Raw genomic sequence first — 13338 nt, forward strand, 5'->3', positions numbered from 1 at the left:
TTGTGCCTCCCCACAAAAGGCAGCTACATTTCTGACTTGTATTATCATAGATTAATTTTACCTATTTTTGAAGTTTATTTAAATGAAAGTACATAGTATGTACTCCTTTGTGTGCGATTTATTCTTGTTTTGTGTGTTCATTTTCACTGCTTTCTAGTTCACTAACATGTGACTAGACTGCCATTTATCCATTCTATTAATGAAGATGTGGAATGTTTCCAATATTTTCGCTTATTATAGCAAATGCTATGTATATTGTTATACATCTGTTTTGATGGATGTGTGCACTCATTTCTCTTGTGCACTAATTTCTAGGAGTATAAGGAGATAATAGAATACCTGTATATTCAACTTTGGTAGATAATATTAAACAGTTTTCCAAAGTAGTTGTGTTATTTTACACTCTTAACCTAGCACGCCAAATTTTTGCTGACACTTAGAAGCATAGTCTGAATTTTAACCATCTTGCTGGGTGGGTAGTAACATCTCAGTGTGATTTTATTGTGTATATTCCCTGATGACAAATGTTGTTGAGCACTTTTCATTTCCTTTTGTGAAGTGCCTATTAAATCCCTTACCCCTTTTCCTGTTGCTTGTCTATTTTGTCTTACTGATTTTTAAGTGTTCTTTCATATTCTGGGTACTGGTCCTTTATTAGTTTATGTGGCAAATGTCTTCTCCCACTTGTTTAACACTGTCTCTTGATTTTACTGTGGTCCAGTTTATAAGTCTTTTATGGTTAGTGTTTTTGAACGTTGTGTTGAAGAAATCTTTTTATTGAAATATTCTCTTGTGCTGACTCCTGGAAACTATGGTTTTACTTTCCACATTTAGCTCTATTAGCCATCTGGAATTGATTTTTATGTATGGGGCAAACTATAGATCAAGTTTGTTTTCTCGGATGGTAACCAGTAAACATGTACCATGTTGTTTTTTGAATTTTCTTTGAAGGCTATTCTTAGTGCTCAGCAATGTTACCTGTGAAATAAATCAAGTATTCACATATAGTTTGGGACTGTTTTACTGGACTCTTCTGTTGCAGTGGTCTTTGTATCTGTCCTTGTGATATGGCACACTGTCTTCTTAATTATCATAACTTTAATAATCAGCCATTATATCTGCCAGTATAAGAATACCTACACTTTTACTCACTTTGTTCTTCTTCAAGATTGTGTAAGCTAAACTTAACTCTTTGTGTTTGCATGTAATTTTATTGTCAGAAACACTAAAGTCAGTGGGGAACCATTGAGGTCTGAGTGATAATCATCAAAAGTTTTGTGCAAGATTTTAATAAAAATCAGCTCAGATTCAGAGTCTTAAGATTCAAGAATATCCTATTTTTATCTTAGCATTGGTTTTATTTTCTCTGATAAACTACTCAATAAATTTGCCTTAAACATAAAAACACCTTATGGTTAAAGAACATACTATTTGAAATTTCTTAGTGAAAATGTAAGTTTATTTTTAATAAATGAAAACAGAAAATGCAATTATCTTGTTTTTTTTATTCTTCAGAATATCTATGACAACTGATTCCTGCAAGTTGAACTATTTCAAGAATTTCTGAGGAACCAAGTTAAGATTTTCTTACATCATGACCCACTTGAATGCAAGAACAAGAAATAGGTGTTAATTTCTAAATATAATGAAGGACTGTGTGTAAACACAGACCCTGACTCAATTCTACGAACATTTTAGACATGAGTTTACATCGGCAAATGGGTTCAGATCGAGATCTTCAGTCTTCTGCTTCATCTGTGAGCTTGCCGTCAGTAAAAAAGGCACCCAAAAAAAGAAGAATTTCAATAGGCTCTCTGTTTCGGAGGAAAAAGGATAACAAACGTAAATCAAGGGAACTAAATGGCGGGGTGGATGGAATTGCAAGCATTGAAAGTATACATTCTGAAATGTGTACTGATAAGAACTCCATTTTCTCTACAAATACCTCTGATAATGGATTAACTTCCATCAGCAAACAAATTGGAGACTTTATAGAGTGCCCTTTGTGCCTTTTGCGGCATTCTAAAGACAGATTTCCTGAGATAATGACTTGTCATCATAGATCTTGTGTGGATTGCTTGCGACAATATCTAAGGATAGAAATCTCTGAAAGCAGAGTTAATATCAGTTGCCCAGAATGTACTGAACGGTTTAATCCCCATGACATTCGCTTAATATTAAGTGATGATGTCTTGATGGAAAAATATGAAGAATTTATGCTTAGACGGTGGCTTGTTGCAGATCCTGATTGTAGGTGGTGTCCAGCTCCAGACTGTGGGTAAGAAGATTTTGATTCTTCCTAACTTTCTTTGCCTGAAGATAAAATAAGAATTTACTGATTATTACTCAAAAGAAAAAATGCTAACATGCCTGGTTATTCTTTCAGTAGACAAACCTGTTAAGTGTATACCATGTGTCAGGCACAATGTTAGATGTTAAAGGTTAGGAATTTTATTCATTTTGTATTGTCTCTGCATCACATACGAGCATTTTCAGAAGAAAAGAATAAGATTGTAGCACATCGGTTTTAGTTGTGGGCAAAATTGATTTTCCCCATCAATTTGGAGAATTTTTTATTTTGGTAGAACAGGAAATGTTCAGAGGTTTTGTTTATCTGTTTTTATGGGGGAGAGTATATCATCATAAACTTAACTGACCCCTTTGAAAGGCACTTTAATGTTTACCATAGTGTGATGTGTTCATGTTGTTACATAAGTATTTGCTAGTCTCAAGATAGATTTCATAATACTTCATTGCCTCAAGTTTTTAAGTTATAAATACTTTTTCCCAACATTTAAAATAATTTTGCTTATATGCTTGATTACTATGTGAATAGAAGCCCCTGTTTATAGTGCATTTACTATGTACAGTTATCAGACTTAGGAAGAAACAGTTATATGCTCTTCAAGAGTAATAAAATCCATAACCAATGGATATAATTTAACATACCGCTAGTAAACCAGAAATTATATATAATTAAGAGTTTGGGAAAACCCAGAACTTCTGAGATTACATGGGTATAATCACAGAGATGAGACTGGAAAGTGAGTTTATCAAATGACAGTGTCATGACTGATAGTCTGAAGCAAATCCATTATTAAAAACTTGTTAAGTAGCAAATTTTCACATTGCTCTAGCCTTTTTGCCATAATTTTAAATGAGAAATAAAATGTTTCCAGCCTGTGCAAGCCAGTTTTCCCAGGTATCACTGGTGTATAACTGTCCACCAGAGATGTAAACCATTAAAAATATTACCTAATTGTATAACAGTTTATGAATTCATTAGTTGTGTGAAAGAGTCAGAGATACTATTTAGTATAAAATTGAGTTATGTTCTCCTGTATTGTGGAGAACTTGTACTATAACATAAGTAACAAAACTATGTGTTAAATATATTATATAAACTGGGCCAAGGTTGACTGTACTTCATGTTTATGGCAAAAGCAAACTCTGGGAATCATGAGGTACTAAATTCTCCAGAAAAAGATGGGAAGAAAATAGGAATAATGAACAATACCTTTAAATAACTTGAGCAGGAGACATTATCCTCTCTGGAGGACAACTTAGAAATGATTGTTATCTCTCTTGATTCCATGGACACATGAGATGTATTTTCAACTGGTGCAAGTATATACATTCATTAGACTAGATTTCAAGTTGGATAGCAAATTTTAAGTTAACAAAAAGCCTTCTGAAAGTCGCCGTAGCAGACACTCCTGTAGTGAGAGTTCAAATAACGAGTAACGTGCCTATATATATATTGTGTTTTATCTAGAATGTGCTCTATTTTTCATGAAACCAGATTTTCATGAAACCAGATTTTCATGAAAGATTCCACTAAAAGTTTAATAGCTTTAAGAGGGGGAAAAAATAAATGTTGGAACAAAGGCAAAAGAGACTAAAGCACCAGAACTTGTTTCTAGGAGAAGCTAAAGCAGTACTTTCTCATCTCTAAATATATTTTTTTGTGGGTTAATTGGTCATGTCATCATAATGATAATATCAACACTATTCTAATAGAGCCTAATAGAACACAATAGATAGAACTGACACAGATTCTAGTTTTGTCTAAGAACTTGATCACTTGATTCCCCTTACTGATAATGTTGTTGATTCATGTAATAGTTACAAGGCTATCAGTTTATTATTCTTTATAAATAATTTTGTATGTATACCATTTCTCAATAAGATTTTAAAATTTTTCATAAGCTCATACTTTGGGATATTTTTGCACATTTTGGTTTCATTAATATTTCATTGTTAAAAAGTAAAAGTACTTAGTATTCTAAATATTTTGGAGAGGATAACTTAAATGTTAGCTCAAGTTTAAGTTATAAAATAGCAGAGATAACTACTTTAATAGATTCTTTTATGAAAACAGCCACTCAGTTGTTTCATATGTTTAACAAAAAATTGCCCTTCATTATTTGGCTATAAACTGATTTGGGGGACAGCTCTCCTTGTCTGCCTGTGACTACGCAGCAGGTATTTTTTTTCACAAACCTTTTCCCTTTGCGAAACAGCAGAGGCAGCTCTGCCCACCTGTGGCTATGCATATGCCTCTTTTTTCTTTCTCCTTTTCCAAATGAACCTGTCCTTTTAAAATGTTTTTACAATAATTTTGATTTGGGTGGTTGTCATTATTTTTACTCACAAAGGGCAAAGAAAACGTAGCACAAAGATTATTGCTTTTATTTGTATATTTTCATTTATATTTGATTTATGTTGGCTGTAGATTAAACATTTTATATACTTGATATTATAGGTTCTATGGTTATATTATGTAGAAAATGTCATTTAGTAATGTAAAATTTATGCATTGAAAATATAGAATACTACATAAACCCTCATTAAAGTTACAGTTTTCTTAAAGAAAGCATGTACAGGCGTGATTTTGAATTTTATCCTATCATATTGTGATGAGAATTGAGTTTTTTTTTAACTAATTTGTTTATATTTGACATCATTGTTCATTTTTGTAGAATGTGTGCTTTCTCCTCTCAGGTGTAGTCCTGATAAAATTCCCACAGCCAATTCACCCTGCACCATCACCATAGTCCATTGTGCTCTTCTCTCCCCTGTTTTGATCCCTCTCCCTCCCCCTCCCATGCAGAATGTCTCTGATTTATAGTTGCCTGTTAATTTTCGTTTTTTATTTATTTATTTTTCCTGATCCCTTATTTGGTTCCCCTATATTCCTCCTATAAGTGAAACCATCCAATATTTTTCTTTTTCCTTCTGGCTTATCTCACTGAGCATAATCCTTTCCAGCTGCATCCATGTTTCTGTGAACAGCATCAGTTTGTCTTTTTTGATTGCTGACTAGTATTCTGTTGTGTATATATGCCACATGTTCTTGATCCAGTCATCTATTTTTGGGCATTTGGGTTGTTTCCCTATCTTGCTTGTTGTAAATAATGCTGCAGTAAACATAGGGGTGCAGGTATCCTTTTGAATTAATGTTTTTGTGTCCTTTGAGTAGATTCCTAGGAGTGGAATTGCTGGGTTATATGGTAGCTCCATTTTTAGTAGTTTGAGGAACTTCCACACAGCTTTCCTTTGTGGTTGGACCAGTTTGCACTCGCACCAACAGTGTAGGAGAGCTCCTTTTTCTCCACATTCTCATCAACATTTGTTGTTGCCTTTTTTTTTTTTTTTTAATATGTGCCATTCTCACTGGTGTAAGGTGGTATCTCATTATGATTTTGATTTGCATTTTCCTGACCGTAAATGATGTTAAACATTTTTCATATACCTGTTCGCCATTTACATTTCTTCTTTGGAGAAGTGTCTTTTAGTTCTTCTGCCCATTTTTTGACTGGATTGTTTACTTTCTTTTTGTTGAGTCATGAGCTTTTAGTAGATCTTTTTGATGAGTTCTTTAGGATTGACATAAATCTTTAATGAATACTGACATAATTCCTAGCACATAATAAGGTTGTCATAGCTCTTATTTAGCTGTTGTAATCATCATTCTGAAGTTATCTTCTTTTTTGTAACCTAGCAGACATTTAAATATTTCATGCACCTATGTGCCAGATTCTGGAGATTTAATAATGAACAAAATATGTAAGTCCCTTCCCTCATGAAACTTACTAAAATAGACCCACAGAGAGACATTTCTTATTTAAACTCCATTTTTAATTAAATCTTGCATGAGGAATACTGATAAATACCTGACTTTTAGACAGGTACTTAACAAAAATGCTTAGCTAATAATACTAGGACCATAGGCATATTCACAGTATTTTACCCCTTTCGTTGTACACCATACTTGAAAGGCTTTTTTTTTATCCGAAATCTATGTATGAAATTATAAATTTTACCTTTGCATTTTCTTTAAGGTTATTTATGCATACAAGAGCTGGGGTACAGGCCAGAGGTGCGGAGGATGAGAGGATTCACCAGAGACAGAGTGGGGAACATAACAAACAGACTGACTGAAATACACTGCTGAGGGGAGCAGCGGGTGAGCAGGAGAGGTCTCCTGTGCCATGTGGGTAGCTCCCCGGCAGGCCAGGGATCGAACTCGTGCAGCAGAGGCTGTGGTTAGCTTCACAGTGCTGTGCTGAACCCCTTGTGCCACCAGGGAGGCCCTACCTTTGCATTTTGATATTTATTAATATAATCATTTTCTGTTTCAGATAATAAGTTTTTATGTAAAATATGTAATTTAACACTCTTTAAGAAATATTGCCCTTACCTCAAAGTAGAAATGAAAACCTTATGTGGCTTCTGTGTGAGCTCCCAAGATTTCTGACCTAACACCCTGTCTTCTCTTCAAAGGGCCATGGTAGATTAAGCTAGCTAAAGGATAGTATTTCTAAAAATCCATCTTGAGAAGGGACCTAGGAGGCCAAATCAGTGTGCTGATTTAGTCAGGGAAAAGTTAGCTAGACAGCTTCTAGAATATGCCAGTCTCCACAGGTTTAGAGAAAAATCTGGCCATATCTGGGGAGAAGAATTGGAATGAGGGATTTAAAGGCCTCTAAATAATAGCTTATTCTAATAAAATTTTTTTATTTTTCAGTGGGGTCATAGACCAACCTCTGTCCACCAAAGCTCTTTCATTGGCCTCCTAGCTGAGAGAGGCCATTGTTTTCCCTTGTGCCTCCATCCTGCGCCTATTCTAGAGCTGGAGAGGCCAGGCCTCCTGCATGCTCTGGCTACTCTGCTCCCATGCTCACTGTATTTTACTTATTCTGGTGGATCCTCCCTCCCCTATTTAAAATTTCTCCGTGCCCCTTTTGAGCTACACAAATTAGTATTATTTTAATTTTAAATTGGGCCATAGACTTAGGGACTAAAGAATGTGTATTTTTCACTGTTCTGGGCAATATTCATATGACTCTCATTCCCGTACTACAAAGAAAGGTTTTACTCATATCTTGACCATCTTTTAACAGTCTGGAAATGCTTTTGTAGGCTGACTTTTAGAAGTTTTATATAACCAATCCAACTTTTTTCTCCTCCAGAGAAAATAAGTACTTGTGACTTAGAAAATTAGCAGATTTTATGTGTAGGGAACTTTATTGAGTAAACTGTTTCAAGAAAGTTGTAATAATATAGCTAGTGTTAAATTGTATGTATTTGAATATATTGTGTTGTCGGAAAAGTCATGTATTTTTCAGGCAAAAGTGCATCATGACTTTACTGACAACCCAATACTTGCATTCTTAGAATAAAAGTATTCTTAAGAATTAATAGCTTGAGGGCCTCCCTGGTGGCGTAGCGGTTGAGCGCTGGGTTGTAAAGCTGCCCGCAGCCTTTGCAGCGCCGGTTCGATCCCCCGCTGCTCCCTGGCCACCGGAGGAGGGTCTCACATGGCGTGCAGACCTCTCCTGCCGCCTGCTGCTCCCCTCAGCAGTGTACTTCGGTCCTTCTGCCTGCTGTGCTCCCCGCTCTGGCTCTGGTGAATTCTCTCACCCTCCTGTGCTTCTGACTGTACCCAGTGCTTGTATAAATAATAAATAAATAAATATTAAAACAAAAAAATAGCTTGAGTTGAGAGTTCAGTTTGTTCCTTTTTAAGTCTTTTTTTTTTTTAAGATTTATTTATTTATTTATACAAGCACTGGGTACAGTCAGAAGCATGGGAAGGTAAGAGAATTCACCAGAGCCAGAACAGGGAACAGAACAGGCAGACCAATGAAATACACTGCTGAGGGGAGCAGCGGGTGGCAGGAGAGGTCTGCGTGCCATGTGGGACCCTCGCCGGTGGCGGGGGATTGAACTGGTGTTGCAGAGGCTGCGGGCAGCTTCACAGCCCAGCGCTCAACCGCTGCGCCACCAGGGAAGGCCCTTCAATATATTCTTCTTAACCATGAACTTAATCTAGGTGTATTTTAACAACAAGGAATTCAAAATTTCTACTGCTGCACCAAACATAGTTCATTGATAATAGGATTTTTGACAGAATTCATTTTAGGGCATCAATAAGAATAACGTTCTCCCCATCACACTTTCTTTCAGAACCACGTTGCTACATAAGACATGTCAGCTTTCTCATACTAATTGACTAAAGAATGTGGCCTTAGATATGCAGTCAGAATGACTTGCTAACACTCTACCGCAACTTAGACTTCTCCAAATAGTCTGCCCATTTCACTACACCTGTAGGCCTCCCCTGCAGTGTCGTGAAAGCAGCACACAATGCATCCTCTGTCGGAAAGCACATTATGAAAGAGGGAACCAGGAGATTAGTCTCACTTTGTCTACACCTCTTCCAAAATGTATTAAGTAAGTCATTCCTTTTCTACTGGAATAGGAATACTAATTACTTGCAAATCGAAATATGCCCCTATTGATTTTAATATAAAATTTGACACTTCCCTTTAACTGGGTCAAATAATTCAGGTATTTCTGATTATATATATGTGTGTATATATATATTTTGTCCTTTAAAGATTATGCTAAAACTTTGTGTTTCTGACAAAAAGCTATCTTGGATCCTTTATTTTTTTTTTAATTTTTAGCAATTATCAATTAAAAATTCATTTTTAATTAAAAATATATTGGGACTGTCACATCTTCCTTAGGACCACATTTATTTCCTAATTTTCTTTTAGTTTGAGCAGTCCTAGTAACTGTGAAATCATAATCTTATCATGTAAGATTGCATTTCATACTAGCTATAGTTTTTTCTTACTGGTGTCTCCATATAGAATTTACCTTAGCTAGTATCACTGTACCCTAAATGTTATCAGTAGTATAATTTGTGAAGCCCTAGTGCTGTGGAACTCTCCCATGAAATAGATATGGTCAAATAAATTTGGGAAATAGTGGATACTATATATTGAACAATGGTATGTTAAAAATTCTTTTATCAAATCCTGTAGTAAAGAACAGTCAAACAAACAAAAAAGCATATGTATTTTGCTTACCATTTCCCTAACTTTGCCATAGAACATGTTCTTAATGTGGATCACCTGTTGGCAAGCCAGTGAACAGAAAATATTTCTGGAAATATTTCAGCTCCTTCTTATCTTCCCCAGTTTCTTCTTATCCTTCTACTCCTGCATTTAAATTAAGCATTTCAAGTAGTTGAAAACCTTTAGCAAAAGAGTAGAGATAGAAGACCAGTTAAATAATTGATCAAAAAAGCAGAAGGAGGAGGCCACCCTGGTGGTGCACGAGGTTAAGCACTGCACTATATGAAGCAATCCACAGCCTCTGCAGCACGAGTTCGATTCCCGGCCGGCCAGGGAGCAACCCACAAGGCGCAGCAGACCTCTCCTGTCTCACCTGCTGCTCTCATCTGCCTGTTTTGTTCCCCACTCTGTCTCTGGTGAATTCTCTTACCGCCCGCATCTCTGGCCTGTACCCCGCCTCTTGTATGCATAAATAAATAAATCTTTTAAAAAAAAACAAAACGGAAGGAACTATTGATGTCTTCTAAACCAAGAGTTAGGTACTGTATAAACCAGAGAAGTTTAGGTAGTTAACCAGTATTATTCAGTTATCTCTGTGACCTTCTGAGCCTTTCCTCTCTCAAATAAAACACGATGCACCAGAACAGAGAAACTCCTGAAATTTTTCTTTGAAGCATTTTTTTTTTTTATTTTTTTAGTTTTACCACTTGCTCCTACTATAATTTGAGTTCCCTTTTCTAGTGGAAACTAAATTTGGTACCCATATAATGAAAATAATTTTTAAGAGACCTACCCTAACATTATTTTTCAAAATATATGAATGCTAGGTACATTTAATTCCTTGTGCCCAACACAGTTATTAGGATTGAGTGTTTATAAACATGAAACATTTGTACAATTCTCAATAATTTTTGGCATTAAAATACTTGACAAACTTCTTTCACTTTTACAGCCATCAGAATATGTACTCGGGACCTCCCTGGTGGCCTAGGGGTTAATAAGTCTCAGCGCTGTCACTACTATGGCCTGAGTTCAGTTCCCATACAGGTTGTTAACACGCATATGGTGCAGCAGACCTTTCTTGTCTCGCCTGCTTGCTCCCCCTAGCGGTGTATTTAGGTAAATCTGCCTGTTCTTCACTGGTGGATCCTCTCAACCCCCACACCTCTGGCCTACACCCCAATTTTTCTATGAAAAAAAAAAGTTTAAAAAATTTTCTAATAAAAAACAAAATACGTACTCACAAAAATATTTAGTACTATTTAAGATAATCCTATTTTTCTTTGGAATTTACACAGATTGACTGGAAATTGAATGTTTAGTTTTGGGGGGGAACATCCTAGCTTTTCCATTAAAAAGAACATCCTTTTTAGAAAATACTTTTTAGAGGTAGCATAAAAACAAGCTTGATATACTTTATCTCTGAGTACATACCATAAATTAATTCTCTTTCCCTTTCTCCCTCTTCCATACCCTCTCCCCCCACACATATTCTTATTTAAATATCACAGTTCTCTTTATTATATCCTATTTTTTGAGATGCATAAAAACCTACATTTGGGCCTCCCTGGTGGTGCAGTGGGTTGAGCACAGTGCTGTGAAGTGTCCACAGCCTCTGCAGCGTGGGTTTAATTCCCGGCTGGCCAAGGAGATACCCACATGGTGCAGCAGAGCTCTCCTGTCTGTTCTGTTCCCTGCTCTGTCTCTGGTGAATCCTCTCACCCTCCCGCGCCTCTGGCCTGTACCCCAGCTCCTGTATAAATAAATAAAATCCTAAAAACAAAACAAAACAAAAACTCTACATTTATACCAAATGCCTAGTGGCTAGATGTTAAATTAATATTCTTCCAAGACTAAAGTTAGATACCACCAGTCATGATGTGATGAACTTCTGGAATATAAGAATAAATGTAACATTTTATTAAAAACCAAAAATTTAAATTTAGAAGTCAGATAGTAAATGTTCAATATCCTAATGCAGGTAGGATAATTACACTGTCTGCTGTTAGTTTGCTCCTGATAATAGTAGTGTGTAGTTTAAAAAATCAGAATAGATACTACTATAGATACTACTATCCATAAGCTGTCATTTTTAACAAGTTTAAGTCTCTAGACTTTAAGGAATTTTAATAATAAAATAGTTTTTGAAGTGATTTTGAAGTTTAATTATTGAGGAAAAAATGTTTTGAATTCTGATTTCTTGCCATACCCCTTCACAGTTTTATGACTGTTGTACCAGATTTTGGAATTTCTTTTTGCATGAAATTTTGAAAGGCAAAGTTGGCATTTTGCTTTTAATTCTTTTTGTCAGGATGTAAAAATTCATTGATAAGAGTTTTTTCCTGACAGAGTCCTAGCTTGATCATTAAGAATTAAATCAGTTCTTAAAGCTTTTGTTTAGTGATAAACCATTATATTGAATAGCCTTCTATAAAGATTAGAATTATGACACAACTTAATTTTTATTAACCTATTTCATATAATTAAAATATTTGCTAAAAAATTTTTCTTAATTTATCTAGTTAAAAGCATTTTGAACATTCATATTAATTATATATCTGTTTAGCTCTTTAAATATTTGAAAGCTCTTAAGTTTGTGTCTAAATTTGACTTTCACAATCATCACTATTATGGCATTTTATTAAACACAATGTACACTTACACATCAGTTTCCCAGTAAAATTTTACCATGTAAAGCAATAGTTCTGTTATGCTCAGAATGCCTACCAATGTTTATTTTTAAATGAATATTCAGCTATTAATATCAGTATCAATGACATATGATTGTAACTTCCCTGATCACATGGTTATTAATCAAGCACAAGTGCAGAGATATTGGTAGTAATTGAAGCATTATCTTTTTTGTCCTAATTGTCAAAGCCAAAGCTAAACTGATTTTGGTTGAATGTTGAGGCTAAACCAAAACCCAGTGACTCCCTATTTTATGTATGAGAAAATTTATTTGTAGGGAAATTACATAACTTACATAAAACTATATAGGTAATAAGTGGTGAAAGTGAAATTTGGCCCTAGTAGCCTATAAAAAGAAAAACAGTATGTTTCTATTGTTGCCTGCACACATACAGATTTCCCACTTCTGCCCCTGTTCTTTCTCTATTCCTTTTAAGAAAAGGTGGGATAGGGCCTCCCCTGGTGGCGCAGGCGGTTGAGTGCCGCACAGTGAAGCTGTCCACAGCCTCTGCAGCGCAGGTTTGATCCCAGCTGGTGAGGGTCCCACACAATGCTGCAGACCTCTCCTGTCACATCCGCTGCTCCCCTCAGCAGTGTATTTGGTCAGTTTGCCTGTTCTGTTCCCCGCTTTGTCTCTGGTGAATCTTCTCACCCTCCTGTGATTCTGGCCTGCACCCCAGTTCTTGTATAAATAAATAAATAAATCTTTAAAAAAAGAAAAGGTGAGAGAGAGATTTAGAAGAGAGTACCTTTTCCTTTTCACTAAAATTAGTATTTTCCCTAATTACTGCATTAGGTTATAACAGTAGAAAATAGAGTACCTTGGAGATTTTTTCTTTTTATTGACTGCAGGAAATGTTAAAGCTCAGATAAATGAAGCTTCGCCACATTATCCCATGTTGATTTAAACTGCCTTTATTTAATTCAGTCATATTTGACATAATAGACATGGTAATTGGAGAGTTAGTCTTTCAGAAATGAAAGGGAATTTAAGATGTAGAGTTTAAAGAGTAAGATACTGAGGGAGCAAGCAATAGGGCCAAAAATTGAACTTCTTTACTCTTAAAACTTTGCATAATTTATGTATTTCTGGAAGCCCAGTTATAGTTATTTAAATTTTATTGCCAGTAATGAGGAAACCTAAAAACTCCCCTGAATGTCCAAGCCAAAGGAAATGTTTGATATTTACAAAAGCCTCATATACATAGATAAGTTTGTTTCATTTCAAAGAGAATAAGAAACCCATAGCATTTTTTTAATTGCAAGTTTTATTGAA

The 13338-nt window shown here is 35.4% G+C and overlaps 1 protein-coding gene across 1 annotated transcript in view; it reads left to right on the top strand.

Moving 5' to 3' along the window:
- Window positions 1-1607: 1607 nt before the first annotated feature.
- The window catches only part of RNF19A (ring finger protein 19A, RBR E3 ubiquitin protein ligase), a gene marked incomplete at both ends in the record, with an annotated part of 29781 nt that continues 18050 nt past the window's right edge, over window positions 1608-13338 (top strand). Inside the window, 3 exon segments of the mRNA XM_084229142.1 lie at window positions 1608-1628; window positions 1630-1681; window positions 1684-2278. Of these exon segments, the coding sequence (XP_084085268.1) occupies window positions 1608-1628; window positions 1630-1681; window positions 1684-2278 (668 nt within the window).

The sequence above is a fragment of the Talpa europaea genome (genome assembly GCF_964194135.1).
Source record: "Talpa europaea genome assembly, chromosome: 3".
Taxonomy (NCBI): domain Eukaryota; kingdom Metazoa; phylum Chordata; class Mammalia; order Eulipotyphla; family Talpidae; genus Talpa; species Talpa europaea.